At 43.3% G+C, this 27,382-nt stretch overlaps 2 protein-coding genes across 11 annotated transcripts in view; one reads left to right on the forward strand and one right to left on the reverse strand.

The window, feature by feature from the left end:
• Positions 1 to 27,382, forward strand: part of mcf2l2 (MCF.2 cell line derived transforming sequence-like 2) — a gene marked incomplete at its 5' end in the record, with an annotated part of 69,334 nt that overhangs the window by 15,781 nt on the left and 26,171 nt on the right. For 6 of the 10 annotated variants that reach the window (XM_080473359.1, XM_080473368.1, XM_080473363.1 and 3 more), the window contains 14 exons: positions 2,100 to 2,183; positions 6,275 to 6,389; positions 7,332 to 7,422; positions 8,976 to 9,089; positions 9,559 to 9,675; positions 10,605 to 10,754; positions 11,599 to 11,723; positions 11,810 to 11,924; positions 12,196 to 12,315; positions 12,781 to 12,972; positions 14,138 to 14,329; positions 14,423 to 14,609; positions 14,825 to 14,928; positions 15,874 to 15,962. In XM_080473359.1, the coding sequence (XP_080329485.1) occupies positions 2,100 to 2,183; positions 6,275 to 6,389; positions 7,332 to 7,422; positions 8,976 to 9,089; positions 9,559 to 9,675; positions 10,605 to 10,754; positions 11,599 to 11,723; positions 11,810 to 11,924; positions 12,196 to 12,315; positions 12,781 to 12,972; positions 14,138 to 14,329; positions 14,423 to 14,609; positions 14,825 to 14,928; positions 15,874 to 15,962 (1,795 nt within the window). Of the gene's footprint in view, positions 1 to 2,099; positions 2,184 to 6,274; positions 6,390 to 7,331; positions 7,423 to 8,975; positions 9,096 to 9,558; positions 9,676 to 10,604; positions 10,755 to 11,598; positions 11,724 to 11,809; positions 11,925 to 12,195; positions 12,316 to 12,780; positions 12,973 to 14,137; positions 14,330 to 14,422; positions 14,610 to 14,824; positions 14,929 to 15,873; positions 15,963 to 27,382 lie in introns of all 10 variants that reach the window. The other 4 variants (XM_080473360.1, XM_080473364.1, XM_080473366.1 and 1 more) reach the window with 1 other exon arrangement.
• LOC308115699 (lactosylceramide 1,3-N-acetyl-beta-D-glucosaminyltransferase A-like) lies at positions 16,881 to 27,349 on the reverse strand. The gene is made up of 4 exons (XM_080473373.1): positions 27,066 to 27,349; positions 22,199 to 22,240; positions 22,056 to 22,148; positions 16,881 to 20,124 (listed from the first exon to the last, which is right to left on the reverse strand). The coding sequence occupies exon 4, from the start codon at positions 19,909 to 19,911 to the stop codon at positions 18,733 to 18,735; it is 1,179 nt and encodes a 392-aa protein (XP_080329499.1). The 5' UTR covers positions 19,912 to 20,124; positions 22,056 to 22,148; positions 22,199 to 22,240; positions 27,066 to 27,349; the 3' UTR covers positions 16,881 to 18,732.

Raw genomic sequence — 27,382 nt, forward strand, 5'->3', positions numbered from 1 at the left:
TTTTTGGTGCATCTCTGTGACAGCGTTACAGCGCCACCTAAAGGCCTGACATACGCACTACACCGTTTTCAGTAGTTTTCATGGCGTCGCCTCGCGGACGTAGATGTTTCCCGTGTGGACGGGATGATGTAGACATTCGTTGGTACTCGTACCTCCAACATCAATACAGTCGATCAGATCACATGTCCAGTCACATAAACAACATAACGGTTACAGGAAATGCAAAACGTCGCCCTAATTTCATCTGTGCTTGGAATCTGCCATGTGTGTGCCTTTTATTGAAATGAGTGAGAGTTTAGGCGACACATCGCTTTATTTTGAAAACCCTCGGCATGTCAGCAGACCCATCCAGAACAGAGGTGCATTGATAAGTGCTTCCATTAAAGGCCGTTAGCAGCCGCTGTGCTGTTCTTCTCCTTCTGTTCACTCCCACCACACAACCTATCCTGTCCGGACCGACACAGCGCAGTCGGTGTAAATGCCCGTCTTTATTCTCAGCGACAGAGGAAGTTTTGTTCGCTATAGACTCTGCAGGAAGCTTCAGGCTTCAAGGGGAGGCCTGTTAATCACCCAACGAGAACAGGCTAAAGTTTAATGTATGGTCACGGATATATACCCTCTTGTAGTCTTGTCTGAGAATGCTTTGTTCGCTTTCCGTCATATGTGACCTCGGTTCAGGAAAGGAGAGAAACGGCTGCATGTGATTCAGTATGTGAGACGACCGAAGAATACTTCAACATTCTGGGGGCGAAAAAAAAGCAGATTTTAGGTCGGTGAGGGAAGATTCAGTCCATTTTTTAGTGGTTTGACCTTTATTTTGTTGTTTCTATCGTGGAGATTAGATAATTCGCGAAAGTCACTGTGGGATGTAAATTAAATACAAATGAAAGCAAAATGTTTATTTCTTTACATGACATTCTGAAAGCTTGTCCTTTAAGGAAGTGGTGTCGGTGTATCGCTGGTGAAATAGTCAACACTCTGCTTCAAGTCTAATGGTCGTGATCCCTTTCATGAAGGTTTTAGACTAAACTCAGTTAAGACTTGGTTATAAAATCCTAAATCAATACACATGTAATGGGAATAAGAGTAACTTTGTCTCCAGACTATTTCTCCTGAACTAAAACCATCTCTGGTGGTCTGTTTTTTTTTTTTTTGTTCAGACGATCATTCTCGTTCAGGCTGGTTGATTATGCGTTGCCATGTAAAGAAAGCTTAATTAGTTAGAGTTTCTCGCTTGTTTGAACGTAATCTAGACAGTTTTTCCCCCCCAGCTTATAATCTGTGAAGGTGAAAATGACAGTGTTTTTTTATAATGAACCTAAACATGATGAAAATATAGCGAGGGTCCTGCAGTCAGTCCAGTTCAGAGGAGTCCGGCCATTCCACAAAATACAAAACAAGTCTTAAATTATTATTTTTTTCTTTTCACCTTTGATTCCAAACAAAAGTGCTCCACCCTGTGTTTGTGAAGCCTTCCCCCCGGGGCTGAGCAGGGTGGAGCCGGTTCAGCTCACTTTGGAGTTTCTTTACTGCCGCCTGCACGGACAGTTTGACCCTGGGTTCTTCCAGAGTCGTTCCACATCATCATCATCATCATCATCATCATCAGTGAGAGTTTAAAAGCAACGAGGAAGATTGTGGTGAGGGTTTGGCAGGTTTTAGTCCTCACTCTCTGGGGCCGTTTACACCACAACGATTTCAAGTGGAAACGCAGCCAAACGGGAGAACGGCTTCTAATATGAAACCTATTGAAAATGCTCTGACTCCGTCTCCATGGAAACGGGGGGAAACCCTGCTAATGCAAAGCACTCCAAAAAAAATTCAAAATTATTTTTGTTGTTGTTTAAAAACATTCAATTTTAAACACATAAATCAAACTTCCCTTCGTTTTTGATGAGATTCAATGACTTCCTTGAATTGGGATTTACGGGTTTTGCAGATCATCTCAGACGACTGTAGAATTTGTCTGTGAGATTCTAAGTTCATCTTTACTGTGTGTGTTACGGCTGTTCTATCCGTCGTTAAAGAGCATTTCCACTGGTTGAGGATACTTTTTCGTGGACTTCGCTGACATTTTGTTGTTGTTGTTTTCTTTGCAGATGAGATCATGCAGCAGGAGATCAGGCCCCTGCTGGCTGTGGACATCATAGAGCAGCTTCATCGCCAGTTTGCCTTGCTTTCAGGTAAACAGCAAAACATTAAATTGTTTGTTTTCCTGCACTAGAAGACCTTATTTCTGATTGGCAAAACATTTAACCCTGGTTGTGATGGGCTTTAAAGTTATACACTAAAAACATATATTTTCCAACCACTGGTTGTTCAGAGTAACACACAGCGGGTATTTTGTGTTTCGTACTGTGGAAATGTTAAAGGAAACAAGAGGCTGGATGTTGCACTGAGTTGATTTGGTTGAGATTTTCAGTAACAAGGTCAAAGACATAAATATTCATAGTTGTTCAAGAGAAGGCAGTTGCAGAAGATGTATAGTACACACTTTACTCAGCTGTGGGAAAGAAGTAGATAAAAGCTGTAAAAGTGTAGTTTCTGCTTAAAAGGAAAAAAAAAAGAAGATCCTGCAGTACCTGAAGGCATCATTTCATCACTCCAGTGTTTTGCACACTATTGTTAAAAAAGGCCTCGTTTGCACAAAAAGGTAAAATGAGGAAAAAAGAAAAGTTACGTCATCACTTCTAAACAAGAAGCCACCTGACTGCTGGATGGATGGATGGATGGATGGATGGATGGATGGATGGATGGATGGATGGATGGATGGATGGATGGTCGGATGGATGGATGGATGGATGGATGGATGGATGGATGGATGGATGGATGGATGGATGGATGGATGGATGGATGGATGGATGGATGGATGGTCGGATGGATGGATGGATGATAGATAGAAGGATGGATGGATGGATGAATGGATGGATGATTGATAGAAGAATAGATGATGGTTGGATAGATGGACGGATGGATGGATGGATGGATGGATGGATAGATGATTGATAGAAGGATGGATGGATGGATGATTAATGGATGGATGGATGGATGGATGGAAAATTGATCCGGCTCTCTCTTCGATCAGATTGTGGTTGTTGGACATTTTCATGCTCGGTATTCTGGAAATTCTAGAAACGAACTTGTGACTGGATGTTTCTCACTTTCACATTTTCCCTCTGCACTTCCTCCTCCTCCTCCTCCTCCTCCTCCTCCTCCTCCTCCTCCTAGGTCCTCCTCTTCCTCCTCCTCCTGCTTCTTCTTCTTCTAAGTCAATATAGAATAACATTGAATAAGATGGGTTGATTCTCCCAAAGCAGAAAAAAGTAGCTTTAAAAAACCCAAACCAAAACATCATTTAGCTCAACTTGTAAAACTGCTGCTCAACAAAACGTTGTGGCTGCTGGAGCTGCTGGAGCTGCTGGAGCTGCTGGAGCTGCTGGAGCTGCTGGAGCTGCTGGAGCTGCTGGAGCTGCTGGAGCTGCTGGAGCTGCAGGGAGCTGAAGCACATTCCAGTCTGTGCTGTAAAAACGTAAAAAAAGGAACAGCCTTCACTGTGGTGTCGTCTTTGCACTGTGGAGTTGCTGGTTGGGGTGTTTGGAGGTCTCCAGCTGAGGGTGGTGGTGGTGGTGGTGTGTGTGTGTGTGTGTGTGTGGAGGGGGGGGGGGGGGGGGGGGGGGGGGGGTCACGGGGTTCAGACCAGAGCTTCTGTGCCCTCAGACTTTCCAGATGTGCTGTGACACAGCAGCCTGTGTGGTTGGACGGGAATACCTCTCATTCCTTTCCCCGGCCGTCTCACAACAACAGCCAAAATGAGCGGTTTTAAAAAGATGCTTTCGCAGCGTTTCAGGCCTCCTGAGTTACACAACCTCAACACAGGCCTGGTTTATAGCCTCAGTCTGTGTGTGTGTGTGTGTGTGTGTGTGTGTGTGTGTGTGTGTGTGTGTGTGTGTGTGTGTGTGTGTGTGTGTGTGTGTGTGTGTGTGTGTGTGTGTGTGTGTGTGTGTGCGTGCGCACGCTCTGGACAGGAGAGGCACCGTGCTTCACTTATATATAAACAGGGTTGCTGTGGATTAATTTTGATTTATCACGATTAAGTATATTTAATTTTTCTAATAATCACATTTCATTGATTGAGCAAACAGATCATATCTGCCCTGACCGTGTTTATGAAACATATTAACAGTAAACTTCTCTCTTTTCAAAACAACCAATTTCTCTAAATTAATGTTCCCGTTCCTCATTGTTCAGCAGCTACTGAGACAAGCTAACTTGTTGATGTTGTCCGAGAGCCGAGCGCCTCTTATTTACGATGTTGCTGCGACTGAGTCAGCAGAATCCAGACAAACGTTTGATCCACGTTAATGTGGGATTTTAATCTGGAAGAGTTTCGCTGAAAAGAAAACTCCTACCTGCAGAGTGTGTATGAAGTATTATGTCTCTCGGCTGTTTAGTCTTTGGGTTTTGCGTGATGGTGTGCGTAGCGGCGTGCGTGGCGGGGCAGATGCATGGCAGTGTGCATGGTGGAGTGCGTGTTGGCGGCGTGCGTGTTGGCGGCGTACGTGTTGGCGGCGTGCGTAGCAGCGGTGTGCGTGGCGGCAGCGTGCATGGTGGCGGCGTCCGTCATGGTGGCCAGCGTGGTGGGGCAGATGCATGGCGTGTGCATGGTGGTGGCGTGCGTGACAGCGGCATGTGTAGTGGCGGTGGCGTGCATAACAGCGGTGTGCGTGGCGGGCAGCGTGCGTGGCGGGCAGCGTGCATGGTGGCGGCGTGAGTGGCGCCAGAGACCCTCCCGGCATTTCTCAGTTCCAGGGTCTGATGTATGGAACGCCACCGTGGACTGAATCGTCTTCGTGTTCTAAGCTGCCGCCACAGAGACGTACGACTGTGACGTCATTGAAGCCGCGTTTACGCGACGTTTTCAAGTGAAAGTGTAAAACTTCTCTTAGTTTTTTTTTGTCTTTGTTTACGTGGCAACGGTGCTCAACTTTTTGAAAAGGCCGTGATGTTGCACAAGGGCGGTGGAGGCCTGGAGGTCAGAGAGGCAGACTCTGGAGTTCTTGGTCCGTTTCCCACTGTGGATCCCTGAGCTTGACCTTTGACCCCCACCGGCTCCCCGATGCTCATGAATCACCTGCTTTCTTTAACGAACCGACCAAATCTTCGGCGTGCAGGATGGGAACATCACCAGGCAACAACATTTAAACTAAACTCACCTGCTTGAACCAAAGACGGGACATTAAGAATAATTAATCATTTACTTTGTTTTAAATCCTCCACCGAGAGACGAAACACATTAATTCAGTTTACCCCCTTTTGTTCACTATAATTAAATCTCGCCCTGAACTGCCTTGTGGAAATTAATGATCTTTTAAACACGAAGTCTAAAACTATCCTGAGCGGATTAACTTGTTTATCCACCAAATAACTTCGTCTGGAGCCACAAGACATGATTAACCTTTAAAACGAGGATTATCACCTGAAATCACGTCACATGACGTTTCTCATGAAGTGTTTTTATGCATTACTCACGGGATTTCATAATCACATCTCAGAACTGAAGATATTTCATTTCATTCTGCACAGTTTTACGAGTATAAACCTTTGGCTACTTGCCGACACCCAGTACTGATAGGAGTACTTGTTGAATGGCAATAAGAATTGTTTGATTCATTAAACTCTTTAGCGTGTAGCATGTAGCATTGGTTGTATTGGGGATTTTTCACGAGTTGGAGTACTCTTGTGCAGTATCAGACCCGACACATGATGTTGGTATCGGTGTCGTTGCCGCTCCAGTTTGACCTTTTGTGACGTGTGAATCTGATTCAGTAGTTTTTAAACGATTTGAGACGTTTTCTTTCTTTCTTTAGTTGTGCCTGGTAGGTTTCATCACGCGTGAGACTCTTGTGTGTGAGACACGAGAAGTAAACTTCACTCGAGGCCGCCATCGTGTGGCGGTTTTAAAGAAGTGCAACATAAATAAGTACAAACAAACCTGGAAAATTATGTTTTTTTTAAAAGAGATTTTCCAGTAAAGGCCACCGTGTTTCAGTCATTGCTTTCCTCTAATAAAATTTCACAATCAGATGAACCCCACCCCCCCCCCCCCCCCCCCCCCCCCACCCCCACCCCCATCAGCTAGAATCTTCAGGATTCATGTGATTTGTTTGTATGTGTCTCTGCAGACTTTATTGTCAGGTTGGGAATCTGTGTCACAGCTGCACGTTCACCTGGAGGAGAGTGAAATCAGACCAGGGCCTGTTTTCTTCTCTTGCAGGAGGCCGAGGGAAAGATGGCGCCCCCATCATCATTTTCCCCGAGTTCTCAGGCTTCAGTGAAGTGCCAGAGGAGGACTTCCTCAACGTGGTCACCTACCTGACCAGCATCCCGAGGTGCACAAACGCGAACACACACACACACACACACACACACACACACACACACACACACACACACACACACACACACACACACAGAATTTACTTTGTGTCAATGTCATAAAAAATGGACTATTTTTGTATTTTTTCATCGAATATGAATAAAATTGTTCTCGAGCCTCATGCGGCTCCCTGAAGCTTTTAGAATATTTAATGAAAATTAAACATTTATTAAAATTGTATTTGTATTTTTCTATAATCCACACTGGTTTAAAGAAATGGCAAAAAAAACAAACAGACAGCTAAATAAGGTAAAACAGCTAAAAGAGCCCCCGAAAGAAATTGAGGAAAGAAAAAAAAGAAAGGAAAGTAAAAAGGAAGAAAAATAAAGAAAAGGGGGGGGGGGAATAGATAAAAAAGTGAAAACAGAAAGACAAAAAACGGAAAAATAAAAAAAATTGGAAAAAGAAGGCGAGTATGGCTGAAACTGCTTGAACTATTAGGAAACACCGAGCAGCGATAAATAAGCAAAGATGAATAAAAATGTATTTAAAAAATGGATAAAAATGGTGAAAGAGAGAATAAACATGAAAAACAACAAGCTGAAAATGTAATAAAATATATCTAAATTGTACCTGTGACGCTTCATTAATGCAACTTTATTCTTTGTATAACAAATTTGTTAGATTATTATTTTTTTCTTCATTTCAGATAATTTGCATGTTTTGCAGCTGCAGACACATTTTATTTGATGGAAACTTGTGAAAACGGCTCTTTTGGTGATGAAGGTTGCAGACGTCTGGTTTAACTGGGGCCATTAGAAGTGGTTACCATGAAGGGTAAAGGCTGCGTCGCTTTAAAAGATTTGATGGCGCCTGGTTCATAAGTGCTTTCCGGGAACAGCGTCCTCCACGGAGCCTCCCCCTCACGCGTTTCCTCTCTGCCTCCTGCCTCCAGCCTGGACGCCGCCAGCATCGGCTTCATCATCATCATCGACCGGCGGAAAGACAAATGGAGCTCAGTGAAGGCCTCGCTGTCCCGGATCGCCGTGAGTTCTGCAAATCTCTCTGCGAACACGACAATATGTGGAGCTCAGTGGAAGTTCGGCCGTTTACTCGAGGCGATTTGGTTTGTGTGTCGCATCACGTCAACATTCTGCAATAAGTGCAAACATTTAAAAAAAAAAAATGGAACAAAAACAACAGATAAAAGACACAAGGCCTCGTGGTCTCGGGGTCAATTGGCCGTTTTTGCCCACTTTTGATTTCAACTTTATATTTCATCTTACAAACCGTTTATGTTGCCTTGCTTGGTGTCTTTTTATCTCAACACAACCTCCCCCCTGTGTGATTCTACGATTATTTAGTGATTTTGACATAATGAGTGAACACATTAGACCTAAAATAAAATAAAAATATAACAAAAAAAAGTAAGAGTAAGAAAAAGTTAGTTTTACTCTGGAAACCACAAACATGTGAAACTAATAATTTTGATAACTTAGAATGCAAAAACAAATAGTAAGTTTCAAAATGCAGTGTACAAATTTAACAAACAATATAGTTAAATACAGCTATTTACATTAAACTACAGCAACATTATTATTATTATTATTATTATTTATGTTTAATTTCTTTTATTTTTGTTTTTAATTTAGATTTTTCTCAAATTTATTGTATTTTTGGGTCAATGTACATGTTTTTCTGTCACAAAATCAGTTTCATCCCCAAATGTAACAACATTGACTTTTTTATTTATTTTTTTAAATATCATAAGTCTGGTTTTACATGCCCTATCAACACAATTTGAAAAAAAACAACAACTGGTAAATAGTTTAAAATCCGCATTTTTGAAGCAAGTTAAACCAGAGACCCCCTCCCTGCTTCGTCATCTTAAATCCATCGTGGGACTTTGACACACCATCGCGTCCGTCGACTCCAGAGGGTCAAGAGTTAAAGACACAATTCAATGTGCGTCAACGTGCGATCTATCACACTGAAAGAACTACGATTTTCTTAAAGGTTTGGATTCTGGCATGAAAAATAGTAGAAATAAATATCAAAAAAGGAGTGAAATTATCTCACTGAAATATTTAGATCAAATTATTTTGAGCGTTTGCAACAATGGATTCAATCGTTTTTATGATTTCTAGTTAAGTTGTGATTTCTGAGAGAAAAGATAAAGAAACAAAAAAAATCCCATCTTCTACTTTGTATGGGACTTTCTTTTGTGCAGTTTTTGCGGATCCTTTCAGAAGCGTTGGGCAAAATCGTTATGCTTTGAAGGGCTTTAATAATAATGATAATAATAATAATAATTAAAATTCTGGGCTGGACTTGTTGCAGAGGAGGCCTCTGGTCGCTGCACCACACTGGAATTCACTGAGCTCCTGAGAGCGAAACATTCTCACACTATTATTTGTAGAAATAGTCTGAATGCCGAGGATTTTATACACCCGTGGCCACGGAAGTGCCGGGAACACATGAACTGAAAGATGTGGAGAGCTGAGCAGATACTTTTGGCACCGTAGTGTATAGTGTGTATAGTGTGTATAGTGTGTAGCTCCTGCATGCAGAAGGAGTAAAGCTGCGCTGTGTTCCTCAGGGGGCCTTTCCAGGAAACCTCCAGCTGGTGCTGGTGCTCCGACCGTCCAGGTTCTTCCAGAGGGCCATCGCAGACATCGGCATCAGGCTGCACAAGGACGACTTCAAAATGAAGGTACCGGTAAGCCGGCGGGTTGGACTGTTTCCTTCCTGCAGTGGGTTCTTCTGCTTCTAGTTTCTTTCTTGGCGTCTCGGTTCTGAGTTGAAAAGAAGAAGACCCAGAAACACAACAACACTAAATGCTAAAAGAGCCACGTCCAGTGACGCTGAGGCTTCTTCTCATTGTGGGATTTTTTAGTTTTTTTTAAGAGAAAGACCTAAAAACATATATAGGACTTTATTGTTTTCATGACGTAAAACCTTGAAGGAGAGTCAGAAGTGGAGAAACCTGCAGAAACAGACTCAGAGGAGGACACTTTCTATAGAACCAGACTCAGAGGAGAATTTCAACAGAAGGCAGTACATACATATAGTATTATTATACAAATAATAAAAAAAAGTCTGGCTGATAAAAGTTATTGCGGAGTACATTTTACTGAAAACCTCCGCTGAGCTGAGCCTGAGTGACGCCTTTTTGTTTGCAGACGGTGATGCTGAACTCTCTGTCGGACCTCCACGGCTATGTGGAGAAGTGTCAGCTGACTCGGGAGCTGGGAGGGAGTCTGGAGTACTGCCACAGTCAGTGGATCCACCACCGAACTGTGAGTAGACACACACAGTCCGGCGGCTCTTCACGCTGTTGGCTGAACCCTGTTCCACAGCGGAGGTGAACACCCTGCATGTGTAAGGCTGAAGTGAGCTTCAAGATAAAAGAACCATTGGGAACGGGTGGGGTGAAGCGTGGAGACGTCGACATCTGTAGCTGTCTTCTTCCATTCCAAATTCATTCACAACATTTTTTTAATTATTTCATTCCAGACACGGCAAAACAAAGATACAGAATATAAATAAATATATATATATATATATATATATATATATATATTTATTTATTTATTTTTTGCATGCATCTATATTTTGTATCTTTGTTTATATATATATATTTATACTCATTTGAATTGATCTTTATATATACTCCTACATACATACATACATACATACATACATACATACATACATACATACATACATGTAGAGAAATCTATAAAAATTATTAATCTGCATTTTTTGAAGATGTATACTGGTATACACAAAAGAGGTATTCTATTTCCTAGAGCCTATCTAGACACACACACACACACACACATCTATCTATCTATCTATCTATCTATCTACATCTATATATCTCTCTCTCCACACACACACACACACACACACACACACACACACACACACACACACACACACACACACACACACACACACACACACACACACACACACACACACACACACACACACACACACACACACACACACACACACATTTTCAACCTGCAATAGCAGAAACGATTATTACAAGTTACCAACAAAATTACCAAGATAATCTCTGTTTCGATTAGAACCATTCGCTTCAGTAACTCTAGTAATAAAGTAAAGAGTTGATAAACGAAGCTCTTGGAGGGCACGCAGACTGAAGCTGTTCTCCACCAGCAGAGAAGACGAGTTTCTCCTGCTCTCCTCTCCTCAGGCCATAGAGAACTTTGCCCTGACGGTGAAAACCACGGCGCAGATGCTCCAGAAGTTCGGCACAGACCTGGCGGAGACGGAGCTGCCGAACGACGTCCAGTGCACCAAAGACCTGCTCACAGCGCACACAGACAAACACAACAACCTCAAGGTGACACACACACACACACACACTCACACACACACGTGACAAAATGGCGCAAAGGTATAAGCGTCACAGCTCCAGTTGATTATGAGCAGTTTCTGTAAAACGTACCCACCCCTTTGTTTGTACATTAACATGCATAAAGCATATTATTCCTACCATTTAAAGAAGGGAAGTCAGTCCTTTTCGGAGCCAGCAGCTGACCACAGATGAATCTGGGACTCAGTTTACACCGCAAAGTTTTATAATGAAATCGCCAAATTTTCGTGGTGCTTTGGGTGTCAGTTTACACGACGACAGTGGGCGGAGCCACTGGAAACGCAACAAACAAGCGGCGATAGGGATTCTGTCGAAACATCATGGAAAATTGGAAGGATGATAGTCTGTGTACTTCTTTAGTCAAATATCTGAAGGACAGAGCCAAAGAGAAAGAAGCTGTTGAAGAAAAGTCTGATTCTGTGGCTTTATTACAAAAACACACAACAGCACCGACTTGTGGCCCAACATGAAAACTACATTGTTTTCATTGTTTCTGCCGTTTTCATGTAAATGTTTAAATGTTTGTTTGAACAACGTGGAAGAAGGTTCGTGGGTCTGACGAGACCAGAATGGAGGTTTTTGTTTTAACATCAGGTGCTGGGCAGGAAAACCAAGAGGGAAGTGAAATTATCAGTGACATTTGGGATTTGGTCAATTGAGAAAATAAATACGCCAGTCCTTGATTTCAGGTTATACCAAATAACATTTGTTTTTGAGGTGACAACAAAATTTTTCACCTTATAAACATGTTCGATTTCTGTTTTTTCACGTGGCATTCATGCTCTCCATGTTTCCCGAATCTCTAAACCAGGGCGAGCTGAAGTTGGCGGTGAAGCAGGGCACCACCCTGTTCAGCTGCATCAAGGAGCAAGCGGCAAAGTCGGAGAACCACCAGCTGAACCCCGACGAGATGGAAAACCAAACCACGGTGGAAAGGTGAGCGTTCACACGATGTTTCTCTGCCTGCGTTGTGAACTGTCCCGTGTGAAGCCTTCACGCCGTGCGTGTCGTCCGTGTTACAGGCTATTGGCCCAGCTGGACGAGACGGAGAACGCCTTCGAACAGTTCTGGTGTAAACACCACCTGAAACTGGAGCAGTGCCTGCAGCTACGTCACTTTGAACAGGACTTCAGAGAGGTTTGTCTTTCTGTCTGATATCATGTGACCAGAGAAAGGAGCCACACTGCCTCCTGGTGGTAGACAGTAGAACAGTAGAAAACCACTGCTGCTTTATAACCGACGTCATTATGTTTTGAAGTCTGGTTAGAGTGCCAGCCTCAAGTCGAGTAAACACGGGTACGTGATGTAAACGTGGATCGACAACATTGAGTGAACATCACAGTATCGTCGGCGTACGTCAATACAGAGATTGAGTGACGCTTGGTGTGTTGTCTTGGTGCCTGTGCAGGTCAAAGTGTGTCTGGACTGTCTGATGGATTCCCTGAACAGCCAGTCAGAAACTGGGGACTGCGTGGTCCGAGTGGAGGCCCTCCTCAAAGAGCTGGAAGCCCTGGAGGAGAAGGCTCAGGTTCGTACGCACACGCGCTGTATATCAAGCTATGGACAATATATAAACAACAAGCCAAAAATCATTGTTTTTCTTACACTCTGATTTTCTTGTGAAATGGAAAACTTTCATAGCGTTAAAATTAAGATATCCTGTATTGTTCTCTGCATGTTTGTGTTGTTTCATTGACAAAAACAGACAACATCACCCTCTAGTGGCCCAACATGAAAACTAAATTGATGTTTCCGTTATTATTTGAGTAAACAAATGCAAACCGCTGCCACAGAGCACCATGCAGGATTTAACACACGAGACACTTTTCTATAAATAACATATATCTCATGGTGTCATTATCAGCAGGTTTAACTAATTCATGCGGCAGCTCAGTTTCAGGTTAATTGTTGGTGGTTGTTTTGCAGTAGACAACCTTCTCAGTGTTATGTTTTTGAAGGTATTTTGTATTTTCTTATATTTTCTTTCCTGTAGCCCAGTGTAGAAAAAGCCCAGCTCCATGCGTTGCACGGTGACCAGCTGATCCAGAGCGACCACTACGCCGTGGACTCCATCCGGCCCAAATGCGTGGAGCTCCGGCGGGTCTGCGACGACTTCAGTAACAAGACCAAGAAGAAGTCGGACGTGTTGTCCAAGTCCCTGCAGATTCACGTTGGCATTGATAAGGTGACGATTCACAAAGTCCAAACAAGATCCGACTTAAAACTGCACCTGTTAAGTTCGTTTAGAGTATTTTTTGTCTTCGTATTAAGTGTACGATCAAAATCAATTATATCCACGAACACTAACTTGATAACAAGTGAAAGGAAGTTCATTGATTATTATCGTTCTCCACAAGAGGGTATAAATATGTGACAAGTAACTATTTTGTCTGCCAAACATGGCAAAGGGACGTCAGTGCCTGAAACCAGACCTTTACGAGGACCAGGACAAATACGAGTGCCAACCTTGAGCGACTGAAGTGCAGATACGTTACAAGTACTTATTGAATGCCATGAGGTATAATTTATACTCCATGCTCAAACGATGTGCATTGCCATTAACTTGATCCAAACAGCCTCTGGGTCGACGATGCGATCAACTCCTTTACGACTGTGTCTACAGTACTTAGAGTGCAGTGCGTAGCGTCTTTCTACACGCTGCGCTCTCAGTACTGTAGACTGTCGGGGGGTTGAGCTCGCTGTTAATAAGTGTATCAGTCATACTTCAGTCACTTGCACAAAGATGACCTCAGCAAATTTGCTTTGTAGTTAAACATTCCTTATATTTTATACATATTTATTGTATTTTCCCTGTTATATTTTTGTTGCTTTTAATCTGTCAAATGTGGATATCTCTCTATCTATCTATCCATCATGTTTAGCATAGCATCACTGGTGTGTGAGTCCTGAAACTCTTTAGCGTGCAGCATGTAGCATGTAGCATGTAGCATGTAGCATGTGTCAGAGGAGAATCCTCCTGTTCCACGGACCAGTTGAATTAATGAGCGACATTGGACTACCTGCTGGTCCAAGCGTTTCTGGTGATTAAGTTGCTGGTGTTGTACGAACCATCTTTCTCCTCCTCTTGATATTTTGGCAGAATATCATTTACAGTCTTCTTTCTTTTGTAATTTTCATCGATAATAAACAACCTCCAAACGGCGGACATCGCTCGAGCTCTCTTGTCTACCTGCTGCTTTGAATGAGTATGTTGTACAGTATGTTAGGAATGTGCCACGATTGACAGGTACATAATATTTTTAAGGCATCATGCCTATGCGTGAACGCAGCATAGCGAGGTTTTCAGCAGTGGGATTTTTCTGAGAGATTTCTACTGCTTCTGTTCACAGGTCAACCAGTGGTGTGAGTCTGGCATCTACCTGCTGGCGTCCCAGGCCGTGGACAAGTGTCAGTCACAGGATGGCGCAGAATCTGCTCTGACGGACATCGAACGCTTTCTGGAGTCGGCACAACAGAACCAGCTGACCGAGCTGAAGAACCTCCACAACCAGTACGAGCTGGTCCTGTCCGAGGATCTCAAGGTAAAGTCTAAAACACTTCCCAGGACGAACGTCTGGAGCTTCTGCCCTCGGTACAACAACAACGGGGTTTTGAAATGGTCCCTGCTCCTGCAGAGCAACGTCCTGAAGGTGTTGAAGCGACTGGAAGACGTCCAGGAGATGTTTGAGAAGCGACACGTCAGTCTGAAGAGGCTTTCGGCGAAGCAGACGAGGCCAATCCAGCCTGTAGCGCCGAGGCCCGAGTCGTCCCCCAAACGACCCTCGCTGAAGAACCCGCCCAGGACTACAGGGAACCAGCAGCGTGAGTTTTTAAAGAAACTTTCCCCCCCAAATAATTTTAATCTGCTATTACACAGCTAAAAAAATTACATTCTCTCTACCTTGGACACTTAATTACAAATACTGCACTTACTGTGAAACCGGGACTTGTATTTGAATGGTCATCAACAGAGATCCTGCTTAGAGCATGAGGACGTTTTCTATAGTTAATATTATCATTATTTTTTTTTTTTTCAGCTCTTGCCCGCCGAGCTTCTGATAACTCCAACAAAGGCAAAGAGCAGTCTGACGCTGATCCCAACAAGAAAAAGAATGTACGCAAGACAAAAGCCGGCATCAAGGTACAAACTGTAAATCACTCCCAGATCTCACTGGAGTTCTACTTTTAAGACATCGCAAGTGAAAACACATTGTTTTTGATTCAAAGAAGATTCTCGTTTACACTGCAATGTTTTTAAAATGTTTTCACAGAAATACTGAAAACACTGTAGTGAGCATGTTGGGCCACTAGTGGGTGCTGCTGTTTGTTTTTTTTGTAACGAAACCACACACACATATGTAGCAGAGAGAAATACGTTAACGCTGGGAAAACACAGACATTCTAATGGACAGATGATCAACTTTTATCTTATCTATCTATCTATCTATCTATCTATCTATCTATCTATCTATCTATCTATCTATCTATCTATCTATCTATCTATCTATCTATCTATCTATCTATAACATGTACAAAAAACAGAAAAAGAAACAAATTAGAATTTAAAAAAAGGCGAACATCCAAATAAGTAATCCAGAGATCACACGACACGCACTCCAATTTTACAATATATGCGTTACATGTTCGAAAAGCGGGGTAGGAGGAAGTATAACTTTTTTAATCCTATCCCTTTACATTTTTATCATTACAAGTGACAAAAAAAAAAGATTATTATTTTATCAATTTACATCAATGTTGAATCACAGAAGATGAAACATTACTACACCACTGCAATATAGTAACTTTTTGAAGAAAACTTCATTATATGTAGATGTACTTCATTGGAAGTGGATGTATAATAACTGACTGATCGTGGTCAACCAGTTGTTATCTGCAGTTTAGCGTCCCACCAAACAAGAAATTAAAATCATACGACTTCGCTCCAACTTTCCTCCTCTGCTACACCACAAATATAATTGTTTTTTTTAAATATGAGCGTCACCAGACAACGTTTACCTTCCTGATACTGACTTTAGCTGGAGATGGACGTCTGGACTCTGGGCCAATGTGTGTTTGTGTGTCACAGATCGAGGTGATGCACGAGGAGAGCCAGGGCGGCTCCACCCACATTGTTGTGACAAACGAGACGGAGGAGAGTCTCTCCAACAGACGCAGGTAAGGAGAGACGTGGTCGGACTGCTGACCGCAGACACGGGAGCTGTGAGGCTCCGGCTCGGGTTCAGGTGTGACATCGCGACGTCTGTTGTTCAGGAGGGTGGAGTGTGGGAACGGGCACAGTGGCGAGGAAGTGCAGTTATTCCTTTGGGGTGTTTGAATATAAGACACGGAGGAGATCGGAGGTTCTCATCACGTCACCTTCCATCGATACATTTAGTAAATACTCTAGAGCAGAGGTCTAAATCCTCCTGGAACACACGTCTCCTCATTGGGCTTTATGAGGAGCCTGGTGACGACATTGAGGGAAACCCAGAAATCCCATGTTTCCTTGTTAAAACATGGATATTGGTGTTGGACCTCAGCTGAAACTTTTCCTGAAAAACTGGAGTATAAAAGTGGCTCAGTTGTATTTCTTTTGTTTGGGCTCTTTGTTCAAACCAGATTCGCTCACAAGGAGGCGCACCCAAAACGGGAACATTTTGATTGTGCTCCTGTATTGTTGTTAACGCTGGAGGCTAATATCATAAACCCACCTTTTATTCTTTCAGGTGATGTGATTAAAAGTGAGTTTAAAAGTCTTTCACCAACAGTTTTGGTGATCCAACATCTCTCATTCTCAATAAAATGGTTATTAGATGTCACTTATGAAGCGCTTCTCCACCACTTGAGGAGTTCCCAAGTTGCTGTACATCATTAGTCACATTCACCCATTCGCACACACATTCACACGCCTATCACACAAGATAAGGAATCCAACCCACAACCTTTCGAATGAAAGTCGACCTGTCCACCAATCGAGCCTCAGACACTTTTTAGCAAGAGGACACACTGCCTTTCACAATAAAAGGCTTCAGGCCTAACTCAGTCTGGTTACAGTATTGCAAAGCGCGAGGAAAGATTACACTCAACAATAATGAACATTTCAGGTTTAATTGAAAAAAAAAAAAAAAAAGACCAGGTAAAGCTAAACATGTATTTGCAATGACAAACATCCGTTTACCTTCTATGCTCACATCACTCAAGTGAGGATCCTGGTTAGCCTGAAACGCAAAACGTTTCTGAAACAAAAGTGCAAAAACGATGTGTTATCACTTGAAGCGCTATCGTGTAAACGTGACCTTGGTTAGTTGTCCTCTTTGGCTCGCGCAGCATTCACACTTTAAAGCTCTTCCATGCTTTCGCCATTGTGCGTCCACAAACTGCTTCGACTCGCACGTTGACCACGGACGCGCTTCCATTCGTGCTACATTTTATGGTTCACGTCAGTACATCGTCCCATAGCATAACGGCTGTCGTTCTCCTCCTTCCCTAAAGTTTTTATTAATTCACTCCAGGAGTTCTGAGCTGTCTGGCTAGTTTTCTCCTCACACCAGCGCCCTTTGAAGTAGGCGTCCATTGTTGTTGTTCGTTGCTCTGGAGCATGAGCATGCTCACAAACATTGGGCGGCATGCGGTTGATGGTGGTTGACGATATTTACATGGACCAACGCCACACCCTGCGGACGCAGAAAGTAAGAATTGACCTTTAATCAGACCACAACCAGAGTTTCTGTACCACGGACTACTTTTCAGTTGGATCCCTTACGCCTGTTTGGCACAGTGTTCACACGTCCTCAAACCAGCTGCAGCACTTGTACCGGCGTTCGTTTTAACCGGATCGAGCATGACAGGTGTGAAAAAAACACCTTGTTGTTTTCCGCTGGGACGAATCCTTCCACACGAGTGCAACATGAACCCAGCAGCAATGTTGCAGACAGAATATTCAGGTCACAGTAGCTTTTTAGACGTCCTCTAGTTCGGCTTGGACCGGGGGACAATTTGACTCACATTTCTGAAAAGAAGGATTCTACCTGATAGTCGCTATCTAAGGCTCGATGATGAGTGTGTGTGGGAATCTATTCACAGCAGACGACAAAAAAAAATGAATCAGCACTTGTATGTCAGTTTCAGGCACGTTCAGTCTTTTTTGTATAAAAGTATTGACAATCTGCATCAGAGAACATGAACACACAAAATGCAAATTTAAAAAAAGAAGATCCATAGTTTTTTCATCATCTCGACCTCCCAACCCTCAATCCATTGCTTCTGCTGAGAATCAAACAGCTTTTTTTTTATATTTAACTGTTCTGCACAGATGAATTAGTGAGTGAGCAGCCTTTCTTCTTTCATTGACAGATGTATTTTCAAGTCAAGAAGGTTAAAACCTCTTCCAAACACGAAAAAAGCACCAGAGGATTGAAATGCAATTGTCATTTGCTTGGGTAAAATTGGAATGTGACACATTAAAAAAAAAAAAAAAAAAGAAGACATCTTAGACGTTGGAGGCGGGGCTGAAGCCGTTCAGGAGGCGACAGCTAAACAATAGCCAGAAGTTCAGCTCATGTGGACACAAAGGAGAAAAAAAAAAACACAACCTGACACGGCAGGTTAAGCACAATGAAAGCTGACACCAGCGATTTCTGAGCAGCAGCCGAGTGTCTTTGTTTACCTCACACAGTAATATGTTAGCTGTATCACAAGGAAGAACAAACACGGGGTAGATGGGTGGGGCGTCTTCCTTATTTCCCGCTCACTAGCTGGTAGATCTATGAGGATAGAGTGTAACCTAACTCTGTCAGTTACTGTCCACACCAGTTATCGGGTTTGTTGAATTTTTTGAGAATGAAATGCCAAAAGGTCACCTGAAATGTTTTCGTCCCGTTTTGATGCCAAAATATTTGTCCAACAATGAATGATCTGGTTGGACGTTCTTAGACCAAAAGAGCATTTATGTAAAAGCGGCTCTACATGAATAAGTGTTCTGGTGATTTGGCAGACACAGCAGCATCACTCTGACAGCTAAGCAATACAGATTACCCAGAAAGCCCCTGGAGCCGTTGTGCACCGAATGGCCCATCGCTTCCCGCCAGAGTGAGCGCACGTCGGTCGCGTGGCCGTGCGACGTGATCATGTGATCGTAGATGCACGGGTGGTATGGGGCCTTGCCCTCCCCTGAGAAGTACATGTGCTCCCGGGGCGAGAGCCCCATGGCCTTGGCACACATTCCCATGAAGACGTCGTCAATGTACATGGAGGAGTTCAGCAGCAGCGTGGCCTGGTAGATCTTTGCGGCCACATCGCCTGAAACCACGTACCCCGCGCCGGCCGTGTAGTCCGGGTAGGAAGGCCAGGGGTACAGGCCATAAGGGACGTGGTACTTGCTGTTTGTGCGGCGAACTGGAGGGGCACCCTTGTGCACATGCCCCACCCACAAATTTTTGGCCCCTGACTTGGTGCTCAAGAGATCCAGCAAGTACTGCACCAGATTCGGCATGTGAACGAAAATGTCATCGTCAGCAGACATGAGGAAGTGAGCCTGGGGGCAGTACATCTGACGCCAGTGGAACTGCAGCATGAGCTTGGTGGTCAGGTTATGGAAGGTGTCCACAAAGTTCTGCTGGATCAGGTCCCCGTGGACATTGTCCTCCCGCAGCAGTGCACTCTGCACCCCAGATCGCCGCCCGACGTCCGAGTGAACGCCGATGGCGAAGGCCAGCCTCACATTCACACCCAGTTCCGAGGAGACGAAGCTCTCGTCCCCCCACGTGTCCCGGATCGCCTGGCGCCGCTCGAAGTTCTCCGGAGAAGACTTCACAAACAGGAGCAGGAGGACGTCATCCCAGCTTTTCCCGTCTCCGGCCACGCACTTCCAGGGATGGTTGATGAGGTACGGGTAGTTTGCCGTCTCGCCGTCCACTCGGTTCGACCGATCCTTTCCGGATTGACGGCTGAAGGTGCTGAGGAAGTCGTAGCTGTTGACCAGGTAGCGGTACGAGTAGGATCTCATGTGGCTGACCACGTGATGCTCCAGCGGCTCCCAGCAGACCATCAACACACACAACAGAAGACCCGTGGTCAGCAGCCGCACGCACTGGCACTTGTGGATACGACGGAAGTTTATGAACATTGCGACTCCTGCTTATTTGATCTGGCCTCTCCTCATGGGCAGCATGTGTCTTCTCTGCCTGAAGCAAAAGCTCTGCTACCTCATAATGATCACGTCAAGAGTTCAACCAAGCAAGAGTCGACATGCTCCTTACACCCCCTTTCCTTGGAATTCCCTGCTTCCTCAGGCCCTTTTCCCCAGGTTGTGTTCCACACTCAACAGACAACTTGACACCTGAAAGTAGGAGAGTGAAACATCCAGGTTCAGAAGCACAAAGACTAAATGTCACACAAGTTACAAACTAAAGACTTCATTTGAATTCTTAATTCATCAAAAAACGAATATCATGAACAATATTCAAGTGTATTTTAACTGATCAGAAATATAATAGCAATAACACGACATGCATCATGTCAGGATTTACAATATATTGAGACTTTCCTTAATTTTGATATTGAAAAGTACAACGTTGTTTATTAGGGATGCACCGATAGCAGTAAGATAATGCTAATGCTAACATTTTCTCTTTAACATAGTAAAGACTGTTAATAACTCGAGTCGAAGCTAAAGCTAATTTTAATTAAAGACGTTTAATTTAATCAGCAATAATCATTTGTTGATTTTTTTTTTTTTCCTGGAGTTTTCACATGTTTAGTTTTTGTAGCTGATGGTTAATAAAAGTGCAGGTGTTGCAGTTTGTACTTCGACCCAGAATTATATTTTGTGGTAAAACTTTGTGTATCGCCATTTTGAGAACAAATATTGAGACACAATACCGTTTGATTTCTTTCACTTATTTCTCCATTTTTCTGAAGTGTTCTTCAGTCTGTTGATCAGTCTCTCAGTTTGAAAACAAAAGCCTCCAAACCAGTAATGACCTGCTTTTTTTCCCCTTTGAGGCCCACGGAAACGACAGAAACACAGAAAGCTATGTAGTTTTCATGTTGGGCCACTAATGGGTGCTGTTGTTTGTTTACCTTCGCCAACAAAAGTTGGGCGACCAGTGGAAGTTGGCAGAGAAGGTTATGTTTTTACCTGCCAGTAGACTAAATAAATAAATAAACTAACTAGAACGGACACTCGGTAGAGTTTGCTTGCGGAACCAAGTTGGCATCGCTAGCATGAGAGCCGTTAGCTCATATCGAAGCTAACTAGGAAGGTCAGGTTGGTACATCACGCAATTAGGTGAGTATTTTTTAAGGAAAAGATGGCCAACGGTTAGCGTTAACGTCCCAAAATCGAATCGATTGGTCCTTGGATGGTGACAAATCATTCCTGAAAATGTCAATTAGGATGAGTATTTTTTGCGAAAAGTTGGTAAAATACATACAAACGAACAAATAGATAAAAAAACACAGACAAACAGATAATCCTTCAATGGCGAAGATAACCATTACATGGTTAATTTTGTATAATACTGGACCTTAAAGAAGAATATTGAAGTATTGCTTTTCACAAGCGTCTTATAGCTGCTGTAAATAAATGTCACAATTTATTTTAAAGTTTGTTTTAACAATATTCACTGTTTGTTTGGCAGATTGTAATCGTGTTTGTACCAATTATCCACAGTATCCGAGTACATCTCTGACAAAGCAGTATATCAGTCGACCAGTAGTCGCGTCGCTCCTTTAAATATGCCAATTTCTGAAGATGCTTCGGGAGCGTCGGAGACGAGTGTGCTGCACACCGTTCAGATTAAAAATTAACGGCGTGTTCGTGTTACCAGCGCCTGGAATCATAATGAAGAATTTACAGACTGGAGAGGAGTTGTGTCATTTGACAGCCATACACCCATAAAGAGAAGGACGCAAACTGACAGATGTGTGTGGAGGTGGTGAATCACGCAGGTTTGCTTTAGAGACGCGAGCTCATGTGAGTTGCATGGTGTTTGGGTACCTGTGCAAAAAAATGTATTCACCACGGATTTTGTCTGAACGTCATCTGAACCGTTTCGAAGTGAGGAGCAGCCTAATGTTATTCAACGATATTTCACCAGGCAAGGCAACAACAGAAACTATTAGAGACTTAATGAATGTAGAAATGTGTCGCTGCTGGAGTCCCTGTGTTTGTTTTAACTTGTACGTCACTTCCTGTGTGTGTGTGTGTGTGTGTGTGTGTGTGTGCGTGTGATCAACAAGGTACACAGTGAAAACTAGAGTCTGTACCTTCATCCTCCTCTTCTGATGAAGCTCCTGAGCACACTGCTCTCCAGGCCTCGGTCTCTCTCCAGGTCCTGTTGCCTCCAGGTCCTGGCCTCTCTCCAGGTCCTGGTCTCTCTCCAGGTCCTGGGGTCTCCAGGTCCTGGTGCCTCCAGGTCCTGGTCTCAACCGGCTCCAACACGCCCAAAAAACTGTTTCCACACAGAAATGTGATGCGAGAATAGTCGGAAAAGATTATCTCCAGTGACACACACACACACACACACACACACACACACACACACACACACACACACACACACACACACACACACACACACACACACACACACACACACACAAAAGGTTAGAAGTTGTACTTGTACTTGTAAAAAGTAGTATAGGTTTTGTTGCTCAACAGTGTCAGTGTGTCAGTGGCGGGAAGTTTAAACAGGAAAGGCCCTTCTGATAACAGAAAACCAGTGATTTAGTCGTTATGCTACCTGGAATGTTTGAGTGGGTCCACTGTGTACTCAGTGTACTCTGATGTGATTAGTTATAGCACCTCATCACCGCTGTCTGGACGTTTACACAAACAGTCGAAGTACACAACTAAACTGAAGCTGCCTTCACAAACTGTGCTAAGCAGCAAATTACATTATCATCCGAGTCACATGTGTTCGCCCGCTCTTAAAGGGAAAGTGCGGGTCATCCGCTTTGCTCTCCTGGCTGCAAACATGACTTGGTGCGTCCTGAAAGGTCACCCCCGCTCTTTTCCCTCTACTTCATCTAAAATATTTGATACTCAACGTGACTTCCTGCTGTTGTCGGTCAGAAGACAGCCGAGGGACAAACACCCACTTTCAGCTCCGTGCATCCGCAGATATTTTTTCAATTCAGTAGATTTTTTTGGGACAAATGTGGCGTTGGCGAAGGTCTGCGCTCTACTGAGTGCCCCTTCTAGTTAACTAATTATTGAGCTCATTGTGCAACAAAAAAATGGATAAAACAAATATGACACAAGAGCAGCGCCATTAAAACTTGTCAAACGCTGCATTAAAAGGCTAAATGTCTCCGAGTATTACTTACTTGACAGGAAAAATACCCAACAAGGTTTAAACGACACGTGCATTTTGCATTTCACCTCTAATCACTTCACTTTTCTGTCTTATATCTGTAGTACAAACACCAGTAAAACAGCCCGTCCACCATGTCAAGCCTACAGAGGATGTGGCTCAAACAAACACAATGGAGTTGTGGAGTTGCCTCAGCAGAGCCCTGAGGCCCAGAAGTTGCTAAAGTCAGCACTTTGCTGACACACAACATGCTGAGCACATATTTCCACTTTCTGCCAGGACCCCCGGGTCATCTGGGCTATGACTCACCGTGCCATGGTCTTGTGACTGAGCAGGACTGTGAGTAAGGTTGACCGACTGTTTTAAAAGTCAGCAGTACAATTTAATGTGTCATCAGATGGGGAGGACACGGACATTCTAGTGGACAGACCACAGACGGCTGTCAAATATAAAACTACCAAGTCCTGGCAGAATGTGGACTGGGAGTTATGACACGACAGAGGCCACCACAGATTTTGAGGCCCTCAGGTTTGAATCCTGAATTCATTACAAAAACAACCAACAGCACCCATTAGTGGCCCTACATGTCAACAACATCGTTTTCAGCATTTTTTCCCCCTGAAACATTGCCATGTAAACACAAAACTTTTCAGGTCTGACTTATAATCCAGAATATACGGTAAATCCCCAGTTAGCCTCGAACAGTGAAACGGGTCAATATTGTTGCGCGTGTTGATTTCTGTTTGCTGATTAACTTCCAAAATCAGCCACATGTTGTCAGGAACAGGTTGTGGTATTTGTTACCTGATGAGATTTCACATTAAAACTTTGATTTTTCATCTTTTTGTCAATTTATTTAAAGACAGGCAGTGCAATTCTTGTTCTTGGTTTCACATTTCTGTTACGTCACCTGTAGTTACAAAACTCTGGATTTACTCTCATTACAGTTTGAGAACCAGAGGAATATTTTACAATGAAGGTGGACATTAATCTTGGTTGTGCTGCTTTTATTTGCTTTTTACTGTCAGATTGAAGAATAAAGTGCATTCACTGCATGCAACTTTTGAACATATGAACCAGCAGCTTCACTATATTCAGATACTGATATGACCTACTGAACTATTCTCATGACCGGACCTTTTTTATTAATTATGTGACATCTTCATGGATATCAGGGGGTGAAAAGAACAATTAATGTCATTTTCTTAATCCAGTAGATTTGTGGTTTTGCTAATTTTCCCAAAATGGGATCACTAAAGACAAAACAAGTAACACGTCCACAAGAAAACCCTAAAAACAACACAGAAATATAATTTCTACTCTCCTCGTGTTCTCACATCACCGAAAAGAAGCAGGACATTTAAAATAGTTCCACCTCTTAACTTAAAATACATACTAATAATATTCATGATATTAAACATTTATGTTGCAGAATATATTCTTAGATGTTAATGTGTCGTATAATAATAATAATGATAATATTAATAATAATACATTTCAATTAGATGATCTAGTTGTTCTTTCTCACTGAATAATTTCTCACTTTCTCCTTGGATCCGGACACATTTTCTCCCACAGACTCTTTTCATACCATCAACAACTATATTTTCTTCTTCCTGCCCTGCTGGCAGTCGATTCAGTCCAAGTTTTACAAGCAAGATCCTCTCTAAACTCTCCTCGAAATCACAGAGCAGCTTTGAAACATTATCCCTCTTCTTGTGTGAAGAGTCAACTGTAATCTGCACTCATGTTTTTAGGTATTTTCTTCCTGTCCGAGAAATATTTGAGCTCGTCCAACACCATTCATACCGTTAACAAGCGTTTCAGGTGGCGTGGTCGGACACAGGCTGTTTCCGTTTGTCCGTATCATGCGTATCATTTTCATCTTTTTCTACCATTGCTGTGTAAACGCACAATGATTTCAGAACGTTGCTCTTCATGCTTGGAAATAACCCCTCCCTCTGGTAGTGGATACTCACTTTCACCCTCTCTGACTTTTAAAATCATGAGCAGGCACCATTTCTTTTCCCTTTCACGTTTGGATAGTCCGGGACTCGGTTCACACAATTTTCACGCTTTCATTCGTCTCGGTTGATGTTCAGCAGCACTTTAGAGAGCGGACCAAACCATCTGCTGGATTGGAGGCGCCGCCCCCCAAAACAAACACTGACCAGAGAAGAAGTAAAGAAGAAACATGGCTCACTGATTGGTCCGGACAGAAAGCGGAAGTCCCGCCGCTTTAGCCCGTGGCGGCTAGGCTTGTTAGCTCGTGGCTAATGGGTAGCCACAAACATCTGCGATACATAGTCTTCAGACCAGATATCAATGAGTCTTCCTCACTGCTCCCTCACTACTCAAGATACTTTCCAACTTTTTCTTTCTGCGTCTGCTCCTTCTGATTCACATGGTTAACTTTGCAAACTACACATGACCTCCTGACCCAGAATGCATTGCGCACTACGTCACGTCCTCTCACCCCGCTAGAAAGATCGTTTGCAAGCGAAGCCAGACCCAGAATTTCAAGGCGACCAGAGATCGCTTGTTCGAAACGATTTTCCCCTTAAAAGGACTCTGGTCCGGATCAATCAGGGGAATGTGAATCCACCCTTTTCTCTGTAGAAATCAATAGAGGGACTTTTAGACCGAGGCTGGATTTGAAGAAATTCCCTTTGAATACTTTGTTGTTGGACCTCTGACACCGAGGTGAAACTGTTGAAAAACTGTCTAATATAGGACCTTTAAGCAAAGCGGGTCAGTATTGTGGTGTGTGTCGAATTCTGTTTACTGAACCCCCGTCATTGTGTGAAAGGAGATACAAGAAACATCCAGTGTTTCACTCCTGAGTATGTTTGATGCAAACTGCAGCAGAAATTTTGAGTTTTACTGAGGATTGATTATCTTCATGAAATAGCCGCAGATGCTTTTTCAGGTAACTAGCTATGCTTAAATTCCAATTCCTGAATAAGTAATCGGTAACTGTAATCAACAACAACACACAGTGAAAAGAGAAAGGAAGTTTGAGATCATGTTAGAGAAAAAACGGGACCGTGAGATATTTTCAAGAAAATACGAAAGAGCTTTTAGACGATGACAAGGTGACCTCATGAACTCAGTTCACATTTTCACTGATACCGATCATGTTGACTGGAGATAGAACCTGAATACTGAGCCACTGAATCGCATTGTATATTCTCCTATCCTGCAATCCTGAGCAAAAACTGCCGAAAGGAGCGATAGTATTGTGTACCGTTTGATAACCGAGCCTTGTCCGTCTGTATAAGAAACCCAGATAAAGACAGCCCAGCAAAACGTTATGGTGACCAGGCAGAGACAAAAACAAACACCCCTTTAAATCTTAATAGCAGCAGCTGCTGTACCCATATGGGGATGAGAGTAGTAATGAATAGTCTAATTAATGTTGCTTCTTTTGTCCGCTTTGCTTTGTGGGTTGTGAAATACTGATAGAGGAAATGGAATGTTTTTCTGTCCGCTTGTTTGTGGAATTTGGGTAGCACCCACGATCTCCAATGAAAATGTTTGAATTTCTATTTTAACAAAAATGTGAAACAATTCCTCTCATGTTGCGTCTATTATGATTCGTCTAGCCTGGATGAAGTCTGTGTGTGTGCATTTTTATTGTGATAAAATCCACAGTAATGTTGCACATTGAACAGTAAAACAGTTTGTCAGCAGACTCTGGATGGACGAGCAGTCGAAGGTCAGCAGCAGTTCAGTGGACGGAGTATTCTTAGATGACGCGTCGTCTCTGCTGAGACTTCCTAGTGACGGGTGTGATGTTTGTCCAGGAGAGATCAGCAAAGCACACACACACACACACACACACACACACACACACACACACACACACACACACACACACACACACACACACACACACACACACACACACACACACACACACACACACACACACACACACACACACACAGAGTTGTCTTACCTGTGCTTCTCAGTGCAAACTGCAGCTCTCTCAGTCCTCTTCGCTCTATCCAGCTGCTTCTGTTCTTACTTTTTCTTTCTTTCGTTCTGTCTTTCTTTCTTCACCCTCTTTAGTTTCCGTCACTTTGTCGGAGCACTTTCCCCTCCTCTATCCTCCTCTCTCCACTTCCCTATGAATGGCTGAGGATGTCTGCTCCGTGTGTGTGTGTGTGTGTGTGTGTGTGGGTGTGTGTGTGTGTGTGTGTGTGTGTGTGTGTGTGGGTGTGTGTGTGTGTGTGGGTGTGTAAGAGAGAGAGATAGAGATGGTGTTGTCTTAAG

The sequence above is a fragment of the Lipophrys pholis genome (assembly GCF_963383615.2).
Source record: "Lipophrys pholis genome assembly, chromosome: 10".
Lineage (NCBI taxonomy): Eukaryota > Metazoa > Chordata > Actinopteri > Blenniiformes > Blenniidae > Lipophrys > Lipophrys pholis.

Coding starts and splice junctions, on each gene's coding strand:
- LOC308115699 (XM_080473373.1), bottom strand. CDS start 19,911: ATGTTCATAAACTTCCGTCGTATCCACAAGTGCCAGTGCGTGCGGCTG.